This window comes from Enhydra lutris, unplaced genomic scaffold (genome assembly GCF_002288905.1).
Source record: "Enhydra lutris kenyoni isolate GAN:26980312 unplaced genomic scaffold, ASM228890v2 scaffoldscaffold9, whole genome shotgun sequence".
NCBI classification, from domain to species: domain Eukaryota; kingdom Metazoa; phylum Chordata; class Mammalia; order Carnivora; family Mustelidae; genus Enhydra; species Enhydra lutris.
Window position 1 is genome coordinate 59,219,207 of NW_019154093.1, and position 15,304 is coordinate 59,234,510.

The following is a 15,304-nucleotide window of genomic DNA, read 5'->3' on the forward strand; positions in this document are numbered from 1 at the left end:
GTACAGAGTAGTTCTCCACATTAAGAAGAACATATTTAACATTATTCAATAAATGTCCATTTATTTAGTATTATAAATTATTATTATAAATGTCCATTAAAATGTATTTATTGTTAGGGTTACTCTGTGGTCCAGGTGTTTCCAGGAACAGGGAAATAAAGAGGAATAGTGCCATCCAACCCTCAAAGAGCTTGAAGTTGAATCAGAGGAGTCAAACATGTAATAATTGCTATAAGGGAAAAAAATCACTTTTACACATATTATTTCATTTATTCTGTTTGATAAAGATTTAATGTTGATATTCTTAGCCCCCCCATTAAGCCCACCAAAAAAGTCAGACTGGGAAAGTTTAGTGATTGCTTAAGATTACTCAGCTAATAAAGTGACAAAGGTTGACTGGCAACTGAGGTCTTCGGTCCCCTGGGATTCCTACTTCTGTTTCCCTGTTTCTCATTTCATGTTGTCTCTCTTACCTTGTCCATGTCTCTGAATGCTCAGCAAAATGGCAATGTAAAGATAGACAAGACAGTTTATCTTTCTTACTATTGGATATAATTCTCTCTCTCTCTCTGTCTTTCTCCCTCATCTCCCCTCTTTCAAATTTTGGCGATTTAATCGTCCAAAGCTTGTGTAATAAGTAGGGATGTGGAAGCGGGAATTGGAACCTAGCTCTTTTGACTCTCGAGTAACTTGTTTTGACTGTACACACACTTTTCAGTCACGCACCTAAAATTTCTGACTGCCAAGACAGCACAAATATCACCTGCTGGTAGCACATCCAAAGTCTTCTGGGGCTGGGGTAGAGCAAAGATGATTTGACAAGCCTGGGGAAGGTGCATATACTACAGGATCCCAGCTCTGGGGAAGCTGTGCACACTGCCTGATGAAAGCACACGTTATTAATTTTTTAAGATTTTTGTTTATTTATTTGAGAGAGAGCGCACGAATAGGGCAGGAAGGAGCAGATGAAGAGGGAGAAGTATGCTCTTCACTGAGCAGGGAGCCCGATGTGGGACTCGATCCCAGGACCCTGGATTCATGACCTGAGCTGAACGAAGGCAGACGCTTAACTGACTGAGCCACTCAGGTACCCCGGGAATGCACTTTAGAACCAGAAGGAGAAACTGCTCTAACGCATGGTCTCTTCAGCACTCTTCTCTGACAATGCTTAATGGTCTGCCAGCCGCTGAAGGAAAAATACTTAAAGGGCTCATATCCATTTTCACAAAGCAAGAAATGAGTGAATTTGGAAATGACAGTCAATAAATTGGTAATGTACATACTGTATTTTAAGGTGTATTATATGAGGGATCTAAATTTTCTATATATTTGACCCTTGAACACACAGGTTTGGACTATACAGAATCACTTACATGTAGATTTTAAATAAATAAAGTACTTTAAATGTATGTGTCTTATGATTTTCTTTTTCTTTTTTATTTACTGAGAGAGAGAGAGAGAGAGAGAGAGAGAGAGAATGGGCAGTGAGGGTAGGGACAGAGAGAGAGGGAGAGAAACTTGAGAAGACTCTCCACTGAGCCTAGATCTCATGACCCTGAGATCATGACCTGAGTCAAGACCAAGATTTGGATGCTTAACCCACTGAGCCACCCAGGTGCCCCATCTCTTACCATTTTTTTTTAAAAGATTTTATTTGTTTATTTGAGAGAAAGAGAGAGAGAAAACAATTGGGGAGGGGCAGAGGAAGAGAGAGAGAAGCAGTCTTTCTGATGAGCTGGAAGGGCCACACGGGGTTTTATCCCAGGACGTGGAGATTATGACCTGAGCCAAAGGCAGAAGCTTAAGTGACTGAGCCATCCAGATATCTCCAATGACTTATTTATTTATTTATTTATTTATTCTTTCTTTCTCTTCTTTTTAAAAACGATTTTATTTACTTATTTGACAGAGAGATAGAGAGAGAGCACAAGTAGGCAGAGAGGCAGGCAGAGAGAGAAGGAGAAGCAGGCTCCCTGCTGAGCAGGGAGCTGGATGCAGGGCTCGATCCCGGGACCCCAGGTTCATGACCTGAGCCAAACACAGACACTTAACCAACTGAACCACCCAGACACCACCCCCCCCCAAAATGATTTTCTTAATAACATTTTATTTTCTTTAGCTTACTTTGTTGAAACAACATAGTATACACTACACATAACATATAAAATATGTGTTGATCAACTGTTTCTGTTATTGGTAAGGTTTCCAGTCAGCAGTAAGCTGTTAGTAGTTAAGTGTTTGGTATACGTGCTGCCAAAGCTAGCACAGTAGTTAAGTGTTTTAGGAGTGAAAGTTATACAGTGGATTTTCAACTCTGCCGGGTGGGGGTGGGGTCGGTGTCCCTCACCCATGTGTTGTTTAAGGGTCAACTGTAGACACTTTTTACAACAAATAGCTGTTTTAAAAGCAGTTGTTCTTGTTATATATGGATGTTTAAGCTTTGGATAAAAAAGAAAAGGGATTTTTAACAAGTCCTTTGATTATTATGGAATCTTTTTTTTTTCTTTTTCAGTTCTAGTTCCCTTTCTAGACTTATGAAAGCCAACTACAAGGACACAGCATGTCTTTCTTTTACCTCTCTGATTTGTCTGATGATTTGCATTTCTACCTCAGCACAATGGACCATGTTAAAGGTCTTCTAGCCATTTTCCATGAGAGGGCAATGGGTCATAATTGGGAGATTTTAGGTTTGTAAATGAAGTGTTTTTTAACATTCCCTGTGACTTTTCAATGTTAAATATTGAGAATTATTTAATGTTTGAATACTCCACTCAAATTTTCATATTTTTTAAATTTTTGGTTCTGATTATGGTAGAGATTTAATATCATTACTGAGTTCTGTTCCATATTAACATATTTAGGTTGTATCAGTCATAATAAATGATACACATAAAATATGCTGGATGGCGGACCATTTCAAATTGCAGTGGCTTATTACAACAAAATTTTATTTCCTCCAATTGAGTATGAATATGCAAAAAAGATTAGACCCATACCTCATAGTGTATACAAAAACTAACTCAAATGAATCATAAACTATGTAAGAGCAAACGTATAAAACTTCTAGAAAAAACACAATAGAAAATGTTTGTGATCTTGGGTCAGGCAGAGAGTTCTAAGATGTAACATCTAAAGCATATGGCATTTAAAAAAAGATAAATTGGATTTATCTTTTGATAAATCCAAAACTTTTGAGCTTCAAAAACACCATTAAGAAAATGAAAAGACCTGGGACGCCTGGGTGGCTCAGTTGGTTAAGCAGCTGCCTTCAGCTCAGGTTATGATCCCAGCGTCCTGGGATCGAGTCCCACATCGGGCTCCTTGTTCATCAGGGAGCCTGCTTCTCCCTCTGCCTCTGCCTGCCATTCTGTCTGCCTGTGCTCACTCTCTCTCCCCCTCTCTCTCGAAAAAATAAAAAAATAAAATCTTTAAAAAAAAAAAAAAGAAAATGAAAAGACCAGCCATAGAGTGGAAACAAATATTTGCAAATCATGTATCTGGTAAAGGACTTGTATCCAGGATATGTAAAGAGCTTATAACTTGATAATAACTGGACAAACAGTCCAGTTAAAAAATGGGTAAAAGATCTGAGTGTGTGCTTTACCAAAGATATAAGAATAGCCAGCTAATGAGCACATGAAAAGATGCTAAATATCGTTAGCCATTAGGGAAATAAAAACTGAAACCACAATGAGAAACCAGTTCACTCCCACTGGAGACAATAGTTCTTTGATTCTTTGTATAAATAGAAACATAACCAAAAAAAAAAAAGATGACATTCATTCCGTATTTATGGAGAAAAGGAGGGAGAGAGGGAGAGAGAGAGAGAGAAGGGGGACTCTGAGTTCTATTAGCAAAGGATGAGAGAGACTCTGAAAGGAATCTTCCAAGAGGTAGGATAATCATACATTTGACTGGGGAATGGTTTTGCTAGGTTGAAGATAGTACAGTTAGGTCATGGTAGAAAGTTAAATAACTTAACCTTCAATTTAAATAAGACAGACAATACCAAGTATTGATGAGGATATGGAGAAGTTGAAACCCTCATGCATTGCTTACATGTTATCTCAAAAAGTTAAACATAATATATCATACAACATAACAATTCCATTTCTAGGAGACTATCCAAGAAAAAGAAAAACAAGTATCTACACAAAGACTTGTACACAAATTTTCACAGCAGCATTACTGATAATAGCCAAAAATTGGAAATAATTGAAATGTGCATCAACTGGTGAAAGGATAAAGCAAGATATATTACATTCATGCAATGGAATACTATTCAGCAATACAAAAGGAAGAACTACAGACATGTGGTATAACAGTGATGGACCTCAAAACGTTGTGATGAGTGAAACAAGCCAGATCAATAGACTACATATTGTAGGAGTCCATTTATATAAAAAGGCTAGAAAGACAAACCTGCGGAGATACATTGTCTGGGATTGGGAATAAGAATAGTGATTGATTACAAATGGGAAAAATGGATATTTTTTGGGTGGTAGAAATGTTTTAAAACTTACCGTGCTGGTGGTTGCACAACTCTAGTTTCTGCTTATTGTCGTCATTTAGGGACCTGAAGTGACAGATGTTCTATTTTAATACATGGTTCCATTATCACCACAACAGAGGGAAAGATAATGTGCCTCTGCCCCTTAAAGCTTTTCCTGGGAAATGATACACATCCCTCTCCTCCCATTTTATTGGTAAAAAGGAGATACATGGCCATGACTACCTTCAAGGATGCAAGAAGTGTAATTGTACTGTGTCTGGAAGAGAGGAGAACCAGAACAGTCCTAACGACTATGATATAAATAAATAACAAGAGTAAATTGTACCGTTTACTCTGACTGGAGTTATTTTGCTTTTATTTCTGAGACACTTGACACATTTCTTTTTGAAGTCCTACTCCAAGACTTTTGGCAGAAGTCTGGAAGATGGCAGAAGAGGATCCTAGGCTCACCTTGTCCCACCGATACACCTAGATAATACCCACATCTATGTAAAGTCCTAATCTATTGCATGTTGCTTAGTTGAAATTTCTAAGTCCCCAGTTATGGGTACTCTTTATATTATACCGTGACTCCCTCAGTGACTTCGATACCCTGAGCACCTGGTTTCCTTAAATTAAATTGATGCACTTTAGAAAAACGACAAGCTTTTTCTTTCTTTTTTTTTTAAACCTTCATTAAATTTATTATATTAATTATTATCATTTATTTTACAAAAGGTTTTTATTATTTGACACTTAATTTTAAATAGCACATGACATTTTTTTTTATTTTTTATAAACATATAATATATTTTTATCCCCAGGGGTCTTTTTTTTAAAATAGGCATCATTGCTTCTGTAATGTATAAGGGATTAGAATAGTTTCCTGTGGCTAAAGAGGCCAAAATTTGGACCAGTAAATGGGAAACATAAGAAAGCAGATTAATAGGGGCACCTGGGTGGCTCAGGGGGTTAAAGCCTCTGCCTTCGGCTCAGGTCATGATCCCAGGGTCCTGGGATCCAGCCCCGCATGGGGGGTGGGGGGAGGTCTCTTCTCAGCGGGGAGCCTGCTTCCCTTCCTTTCTCTCTGCCTGCCTCTCTGCCTACTTGTGATCTCTGTCAAATAAATAAATAAAAATCTTAAAAAAAAAGAAGGCAGATTATACATTTATAGATGGAAGAATTTTCTAATTACTAGGATTGATGAAATTGAAATGACTGTCTCTGAGCAACTGAACTACTGAAGATGTTTAAGTTGTGGCTTGATGACCCCTTGAGAGAAACACTGAGAACTTAGACCAAATGTTCTCCAGAACTTATGTTCTATGATTAGGCTTTGCTGCACAGCAAATATAACCATTTGTGTAATATCTTTATTCATTTGTGAACTGTATCTACTTTTTTTAAGTCAAAACTCTTCTCAACCAAAAGTGTTAAGGGCATGGAAGAGGAATTTATGAGAAACTACTTTATAATAGAATTCAGAGAAAGTGAAACTTAAAAGGTAGCAGATAGAGGCTGTATTAAGACAGACTTAAATTTGATTAGAATTATTAGGAGAAGCAAAGGAGTGAAAAGTATGACTAAAATATTTAAAATGTTGAATGGTTTGGATAGAACAAATATTTATTTGCCAAATCCTGAGATTATGGGACGGAGAATCGTTTTTGAAATGTGAGCAAAGTGAGTTTAGGCCCAGTTCTCTTCTGAGAGAAAAGAAACCTGTATTAATTTATCCTTGTATTAATTATCCCTGTTATATGAGACAAAAACATAATTTTAAAATTAAAAAAAAATATTTTGACAAAATTCTAAACAAAGGTACCCCAGGTGGCTACTAGGAGGAGTTGGGTTGTAACTAAGCATGCCCTTCCAGCTTGTCACATGGACTTCCGGTCGGCAGCAGAATATTGGCAGGCTAAGGGTTTGCCCTAATATGAGAAAAGTTCTGTATTCCTAAAATAAATCACTTTACACGGTATTATTCTCAGATTTCATCACAATTAGGAATGATTGCAAAGCAGGTACACAGAAACACTTTCACTGTCAAGGAAAAAAAAAATTCCGAAAATCTTCTACGCAAGGCGCTCCTGGTAAGGAATTTGGGACTGGACAATAATCGCAGAGCAAAATTTAATTCTGACATCCAGGGTCTCCTCGGTGAAGGAAATTCGAACAGCAGGCCTCCAGGTAAAGATAGAAGAAACGTGCTTTATCTAAGATAATGAAAGTAAGTCGGCAAGACCAGATATAGAGAGCACTGTCGCATTTTCCCGGAAATAAAAAATGCACAACGCAAACTGGACACGACACTTTCCTTTATAAGAGAAACAGCAGTAACACAGTATAAGGACAGGAACGCAGCGATCACTATTGTGTTAGCGCCGGCGGCGGAAGGACTTAGTCCCACCGCTACGTGAAAGAGTCCTTCTTTGTTCAGCCTCGGCCAGGGACGCAGAGCGCGGTGTTCTTCCGCGCTTGCTGCACAGTCCCCGCCCACTCGCTGCCCTGGAGAGCTGCCATTCGGCACCGGAGTCGCTCCGCGCTCCCAGAATGCACCGGCGGTCCGCGGGAAACCAAAATGGCGAAGGGCTGTAAAGAAGTGGGCTGTGTTTGAGGCCGGTGTAAGAAGGCTCACTCTACTCTCAACCCTCGTCCCCAGGACCTCGGTTTGCGCGTGTGCATGTGCGGGGTGCCCGGTGGGGCGGGTGCGCAGTAAGTGCTTGGACTCGCAGGGGAAGCGCCCAAGGGGACGTGATTGGTTGTTTTTTCCTGTATGAAGCGGTTGGCACCACTGAAGTGACCGAATGAGGTGAGAGACCTTGGCCTGGGAACCACGCTCTTCGGGGGGGGGGGGGGGGGGGGGGGGAGAAGGAAGAAAGGAAGCAAGTATAAAAGGGAAAGATGGAGGATCGAAGTGGGAGTGGGATCTCCAGTGTGTGTATGTGGGTCCCTTGCATTTATGTATATGTTGAAAAGGATGGATAGAATGGTGTGGTCATTTAGGTGTTGGATAAAATAGGGAACGAGCAAGGCATTGGGGAAGTCGGTTGGAGGACCATGATGAAACGTTGAGACGGGGAAGCTGTGTTTGGAGGGGCAGGAAGGAACCTGGGGGCGGGAGACGGTTGGAGGGGCAGGATGAACCTGGTGATGAGGGGGTGGGGAACCGAGGGGAGGAGCCGTTAGGAAATGCGGACTGAGGGAGACGTGGGGAGCTGAATGAAGGTGCTGCCTGGGACCTTAGGGGGCGCAAAGGGAAGTAGCAGCTTGGAACCGGAGGGTGGTGGAATTGTATGGAATTGGAGTAAGGGGCTGAGTAGAAGGGCAGGATGGAGTACGTGGGTAAGGGAAACACTAAGTTGAGCCTGGAAGCAAACCCTGAAAGCTTTAAAGGGGAGAAAGGGGAGGGAAAATGTGAGATGGGAGAGAGACACCTAATATTTGGAGCGGACAATGAAATCTAACTCATCCCTCCTCGGATGTAGTTATGTATTATTCATTTTTACAACTGAGGTAATTACGGTTCAAGGGATTTTAACTGATTTGCCAAGATTTCTTAACATATTTTGGTAGTGCCAGAACTCTTAACTCTGTGTGTTTTACAATCTGGTGTCTTTGGTTGCTAGAATTTTTTTTTTTTTTTTTTTTTTTTTGGGAAGCAACTAGAGGGAACAGATGGATTTATCGGGGTGATTTGACGAACAGAGAGGGTTCGTGAACAATGGAAAAGGGATATGGAATGTTATTCTATTCTTTAAAACATTTAACTTACGTTAAAGTTAGACCCATTTACAAATAAAAATATGCAGACCTAGGTAGGCCTGTGTATAACGTCAGAAAGTACCGTATGAGGTCAGTACAGAACTAGAAATATGTAAATAGTGCCTGATTTAATTTGACTTCAGATGCTGCTGTAGTAGTAACTTTCTCCTTCAGCATTGATTCCATGTGACCCTTCTGTATAGGTTGCTTACACGATGGTTTCAATTTCCATGTTTTCATTTTCTCTTGAGAATTCCTTTTTTGTGTTGTTTTGTTTTGGGCAGTAGATTGCAAAGACTGAATCTGAAGTATTTTATAAGGGTAAAGTAAAATGTACTTACATTCTTAAGTGACCTTTGCAAAGGCTTGAAAATGCTTTACATGGAGCCATTTTGACGAACAGCTTTAGGTGCCCAGTAATTTTGGCAGGGAAAGAGTTGATTTTAAATTTCTTAACATAGAACATTTCATTCTTGATATTTAGAATGTTATTGACACTCCAACCATTTGCAGTTATAGCTTGAGAGGGAATACAAGGTGAAATTGTTTTTGTTTTTTTAGGTTCCTAAATATAAAAGCATATTCGAAATCACATTTTAAGTTTGCTCACCTTCAGGTTTTTTTTTAAGTGCTAAAAATATTCTAAAATATTTGAATTAAGAGTGCACCTGTTTCCTGATGCTGCATATTCATGTTAATGGCATTAACGGAAATCTATACCTACCTATCAGGATGAAATACACAATTTTAGAACTAGAAGTATAGAAATCATCCAGTTAAACTTTTTTCTGGATGAAACAAAATATATTTAGTGATGTTTTTAATTATGCTGGTTGCCGCAAAGCTCAGTTTGGAAAGGGATTTTATTCTGTGTATTTTGGTGTGGGTCATAAATTTTTTGATGTCGTTGATTTATAAATACACCTTTCATTAGATCTTGACTGAAAGGGTAATTTGCTTTATTCTTATTTCAGCATAATCTTTATATCTGGCTTTAGGAAACTGGTGATATAGTAATAATCTCTTTTAACAGATAGGGAAATTTGCCCCTGAGATGTTGTCATGGCCAATATCTGTAGCTGGGTGGTTCTGGAAGTAAAATTGAACTGCTGTTTTAGTTAGTCTGGATTTCCATGAATAATATTCTTTGGTTGATATTTTTATGCTTTGTTTTCCTTGTTTTTCAGAATTTGTTTATTGCAGTAAAATGCAGTATAACAACCCTAAATTAGAATGTATAAATTTCTGTGTGGGTATTTTTTATGTATTGGTTTAGTGCTGTTCAATAGAATTTTCTGCACTGATGGCAGTGTACTGTATCTCCTCTATCCACTCTGGTAGCCAAAGCTGCATGTGGATGTTGAATACTTGACATATAGCTGGTGTGACTGAGAACTGGATTTTAATTCAACTAATTAGAACTAAATTTTAAATGGTCATATATAGCTAGTGGCTGCTGTATTAGACAGCATAGTATTAGGGGTTATTGCATTTATTTATTAAGAATTGTCACATCTAGGGGTGCCTGGTTGGCTCAGTAGGTTACTCCTCTGCCTTTGGCTCAGGTCATGATCTCAGGGACCTGGGATCGACCCCCCACCCCACGATCCCCTCCTGCCTCTCTGTGTACTTGGTGATCTTTCTCTCTTTGTCAAATTAAAAAAAAAAAAAAAGTTGTCACATCTAATAATCATGGAAACCACAGCAACCCAGGGGTAAGGAACTATCTTGGAACTAAGGATTGAAATTCTCTTTGTACATTTTTAAGGTAAAGTATTCTTCATTTTTGCCTCACACCTAGTTTTCTGTCCTATCTCTACAAAAGAATGAAGAAGGTAGCAACTTCTCTGATCTTTTATTATTTTTTTTAAGATTTTATTTATTTACTTGCAAGTGAGCATGGTGGGGGGAAGATGTGATGGGGGGGACAAGGGGGGAGAGAGGGACAAGCAGACTCCCCACAGAGCGCAGAGAGACAGAGAGACAGAGAGAGAGGGAGAAGCAGACTCCCCACTGAGCGCAGAGCCCCACTCAGGGCTCCCTACCAGGACCCTGATCATGACCTGAGCCGAGTCAGAGGTGTAAATGACTGAGCCATCCAGGTGCCCCTTCTCTGATCTTTTAATATATGATTCTGTTTCCTTTGTCAAACAACAACAGAAATCGATGTTAAGAAAGTTAGTTTACATTTTTTTTTTTTTTTTAAGATTTTATTTGTTTATTTGACAGAGATCACAAGTAGGCAAAGAGGCAGGCAGAGAGAGAGAGGGGGAAGCAGGCTCCTTGCCGAGCAGAGAGCCCGATGCAGGGCTCAGTCCCAGGACCCTGAGATCATGACCTGAGCCAAAGGCAGAGGCTTAACCCACTGAGCCACCCAGGCGCCCCTACATTGTTATTTTTAAAAAATTACTTGTTTTTTTAGTATATCAGTTAAACTTTTTATTAAGGAAAATTTAGAAGTCACGTACTAAGGGAACAGAATAAACTTTTTTGTATCCATGCTTGTTTCATCTATATCTCTATGCACTCTCCACTCCTCTCTGTTGTTTTTGCTATTTTAAAAAGCTTTTTAAGGTAAAATTTACATATATTAACTGTATACTTTGTAAATAACTTTATTGAGGTAATTCATCTATCATTTATATATATATATATAACTCACTTGTTTGTACCGTTTTAAGGTACAATTTACTGATTTTTTTTTTTGTATATTCACAGTTGTGCAACCATCACCATTATCTAATTTCAGGACATTTTCATCAGCCCAAAATGAAAATCTAACCATTAGCAGTCACTTTTCCATTATTCCCTCCCACTACCCCAGGCAACCTCTAACCAATCTTCTGTGTTTATATTTTGCCTATCCTGGACATTTCATGTAAATGGAACCATATAATACGTGGCCTTTTGTGTCTGGCTTCTTTGACCTAGCATAACGTTTTCAGGTACATCCATGTTATAGCATGTATCATTCCTTTTTAAGGCCAAAATATGTTTCTTTGTATGGATATATATTTCATTTTGTTAATCTATTTATCAGTTGTTGGGCATTTGGTTTTTTCCACTTTTTGCAGTTAATAGTTTTTTATTTGCAGTGAATGTTCATTTACAGGATTTGTGTGGACATGTGGTTCATTTCTCTTGGGTACATACCTAGGAGTGGAATTGCTGGGTCAGGTGACACCTCTGTATTTAACATTTCAAGAAACTGCTGAACTGTTTTCCAAAGAGCCTACACCTTTTTGCAGTCTCACCAGCAGCTCTGAGGGTTCCAGTTTCTCTACATCCTTACCAGTACTTGTCTGTCTTTTGGTTATAAGCATTCTAGTGGGTGTGCAGTTGTATCTCATTGTGGTTTTGGTTTGCATTATCCTGATGACTAATGATGCTGAGCACCTTTTCCATGTAGTTATTGGCCTTTTTTATACCTATGGAGAATGGTCTATTCAGGTCCTTTGCCCATTTAAAAAATTGGATTATTTATGTTTTCATTGTTGAGTTGTAAGCATTGTTTATGTGGTTTGGATAGAAGTCCTTTATCAGATGTGTGGTTTGCAACTTTTTTTCTCCTGTTCTTCAAGTTCTTTCATTTGATGATGTCTTGTGATGCACAGAAGGCTTTAATTTTGATGAAGTCTAATTTATCCTTTTTTTGGTTATGCTTTGCCTTTTTTTTTTTTTAAGGTTTTATTTATTTATTTGACAGAGAGAGCAAAAGCCGGGGGAGCACCAGGCAGAGGGGGAAGGAGAGGCAGGCTCCCTGCTGAGCAGGGAGCTGGATGCGGATGTGGGGCTTATGCTTTTGATGTTATATCTAAGAAAATGTTGCCTAACACAGGGTAACACAGATTTACTCCTATGTTTTTTTCTAAGAATTACGTAATTTTAGGGATGCCTGGGTGGCTCAGTTGGTTGAGTGTCTGCCTACGGCTGGGGTCATGATCCTGCCAGGATCTTGGGATTGAGCCCTGCATTGGGATCCCTGCTTAGTGGGGAGCCTGCTTTTCCCTCTGTTCTCTGCCTCTCCCTCTAATTTGTGCGCTCTCTCGCTCACTCTGTCTCTCAAATAAATAAAATATTTTAAAAAAGAATTCTATAATTTTAGCTCTATAATTTAATCTGTGCCCCATTTTTAGTTAATTTTTTAAAAAATATTTTATTTATTTATTTTATAGACAGAGATTACAAGCAGTCCGAGAGGCAGGCAGGGAGAGAGGAGGAAGCAGGCTCCCTGCTAAGCAGAGAGCCTGAGGCGGGGCTCCATCCCAGGACCCTGAGACCGTGACCTGAGCCGAAGGCAGAGGCTTTAACCCACTGAGCCACCCAGGTGCCCCTTGAGTTAATTTTTATATGTGGTGTGAAGTAGGTGTCCAGCTTCCTTTTTTTTTTTTTTAGGTGCAAATGCCAATTTCCCTGAACCATTTGTTAAAAAGACTCTTCTTTCCCATTGTATTGTTTTGACAGTCTTTTCAAAGACCAGTTGAACATAAATGTAAGGATTTGTTTTCAGATTATGAATTTTATTCCACTTATGTGGCCTTATGCTTGCATAATAATGTCTTGATTACTGTTACTTTGTATTAACTTTTGAAATGGGGAAGTACAAGTCCTTTGGTTTTCTTCTTTTTCAGTGTTATTTGGGTATTCTGGGTTTCTTGTTCTTCTATATGAATATTAGGAGCAGTCTGTCAATTTTTGCAAAACAGGCGCAGCTGGGGTTTTGATAGATATTGTAATGAATCTGTAGATCGACTTGGGAAATAATTGCCATCTTAAGAATGTTAACATCCAGAAACATGAGATAATTTCTTTCCAATTATGTAGAGGTTTTACTTAATTGCTTTCTCTTTGTTGTGTAGTTTTCATTGTACAAGCCTTACTTTTTTAAAAAAAATTATTATTTATTTACAGACAGAGATCACAAGTAGAGAGGCAGGCAGGGGTGGGGGTGGGGGGTGGGCTGAGAGGCAGGCTCCCCGCTGAGCAGAGAGCCTGATATGGAGCTCGATCCCAGGAGTCCCAAGCCTTACATTTTTTTGTTGTCAGATTTATTCCTAAGTATTTTGTTCTTTTTTGGTGCTATTGCAGATGAAACTTTTTCCTTAATTTCATGCAGATTATTCATTGGTAGCATGTAGAAATGCATTTGATTGTTGTATATTAATCTTGTATTCTGCAACTTTGCTGATCTGGTTTATTCTAATAGGGTTTATGGTGTGTGTGGATTCTGAATCATTTTTTCAATTTTGTAGCGTAGCTTCCTCACAGTGTCAATTTGGTGTCGTCTTGAGTATTGGTGACAGTATTTCTTAAGCAAATCTATATGAGAATTAAAGTAATTATAAAAATTGGTGCTGGGCTGTACTGCAGATTTTTCATTAACTCAAACAGGTCTATTCTTGATTCTCAGTTTGGGAAACCAGCTGAACATGTCTGATTTACTGTGTACCGCACCTTCTCTCAAAACCATTTGGTGTCTGTATGGATAAAAGATGCCTCAGTATTTTCTTTAGTATTTCCTCCCCATTGGCTGTGAACACAAATTCTCTGTTTTGATGCTGATGCTCTTAGTGTATTCGTATGTATTGGCAATGAGGAGTACTTTACTCATGCTCCCTGGCTAGTTGGTGATTATTTCACCAGTTATAACACAGATCTGCATTTCATAGAGTTAAAATGTGAATATTATCTTTTAGTTAATGACTTCTCTGGGCAGTAGGACCAACATTTGGAGCGGTTTAGGTGAAGGAGTAATTAAAGCAGGTTTTCTATACTGCAGATTGAAAGTGCATGGGTTGGTAGCAGAAAGATCAGTTAGGGAAGTATATGGTAATAGTGCAGGCAAGAGCTGAGCTGATAATGACCTGAAATCCTGAAATAAGGTAGTGGTTGTAGGGATTTTTGAGAGGTCATCTTTAAGGAATACTTAGGACTTGGTGAATATTTGGAGGGTCAGGAAGAGGGAAGAATCAAATAATAGTTTTTAGATTAAGAACTCGTGAGACAATAATGGCATTAACTTAGTAGAGGCATTAACTGGAGAAAGAGGAGGAATTTGAAGAAGAAGAAGTCAGTTTTGTTAAGGTAAAGGTTCTGGGAGAATCCAGTTTGAGATGTCTAGTGGGAAATTAGCAGTAAGAGTCTGAAGCTTGTGAGACAGGATGGGGCTGGAGATGTAGAAGTTGTTAACAGATAAAAATTAAGTGAAGCAGGGTAGCGTCCCCGGATTGAGTCTTGAATAGGCTCCCTGCTCATTGGGGAGTCTGCTTCTCCCTCTTCCCTGCTCATGGTCTGTCTCACTCTCATGCTCTCTCCCCCCAAAAAATAAATAATGTCTTTTTTAAAAAATTAAGTGAGGCATTAGAACAATAAGACAAGCAGAACATGTAGGACAAAAGAAGGGAACCCTAGACCACTCCCAATGTTAAAGGGTTGGCAGGGGTGGAAGAGTCAGTATGGAGACATCAGAAAGGATGCAGAAGAGTCACTTAATATAGGTGAAAAAATTCTTAGAAACCAAAGAAAGTGAATTTCAAGAAAAAGGTCATGACCATCAGTTATTACACAAAGATGGAGTATGGTGAGAACTGAAATTAGAGCATTGTCTGGTATTTGGTCATTTGGAGGTCTTTGATGTAATTGTTAAAAGTAATCAGGATAGTCAATTTGTAATGGATTAAGTGGAATGTATTTTTTTAAATTTTTTAATTTTTCAGCATAACAGTATTCATTATTTTTGCACCACACACAGTGCTCCATGCAATCTGTGCCCTCTCCAATACCCACCACCTGGATCCCCCAACCTCCCACCCCCCAACCCCTTCACAACCCTCAGATTGTTTTTCAGAGTCCATAGTCTCTCATGGTTCACCTCCCCTTTCAATTTCCCTCAACTCCCTTCTCCTCTCCATCTCCCCTTGTCCTCCATGCTATTTGTTATGCTCCACAAATAAGTGAAACCATATGATAATTGACTTTCTCTGCTTGACTTATTTCACTCAGCATAATCTCTTCCAGTCCTGTCCATGTTGCTACAAAAGTTAGGTA

At 39.0% G+C, this 15,304-nt stretch overlaps 1 protein-coding gene across 1 annotated transcript in view; it reads left to right on the plus strand.

Annotated features, from left to right (window-relative positions):
* Positions 1–7,067: 7,067 nt before the first annotated feature.
* The window catches only part of LOC111142966 (metal response element binding transcription factor 2), a 65,324-nt gene continuing 57,087 nt past the window's right edge, over positions 7,068–15,304 (plus strand). The window contains exon 1 of the mRNA XM_022496322.1: positions 7,068–7,304. Coding sequence (XP_022352030.1) covers positions 7,300–7,304 — 5 coding nt within the window. The 5' untranslated portion in view covers positions 7,068–7,299. The remainder of the gene's footprint in view (positions 7,305–15,304) is intronic.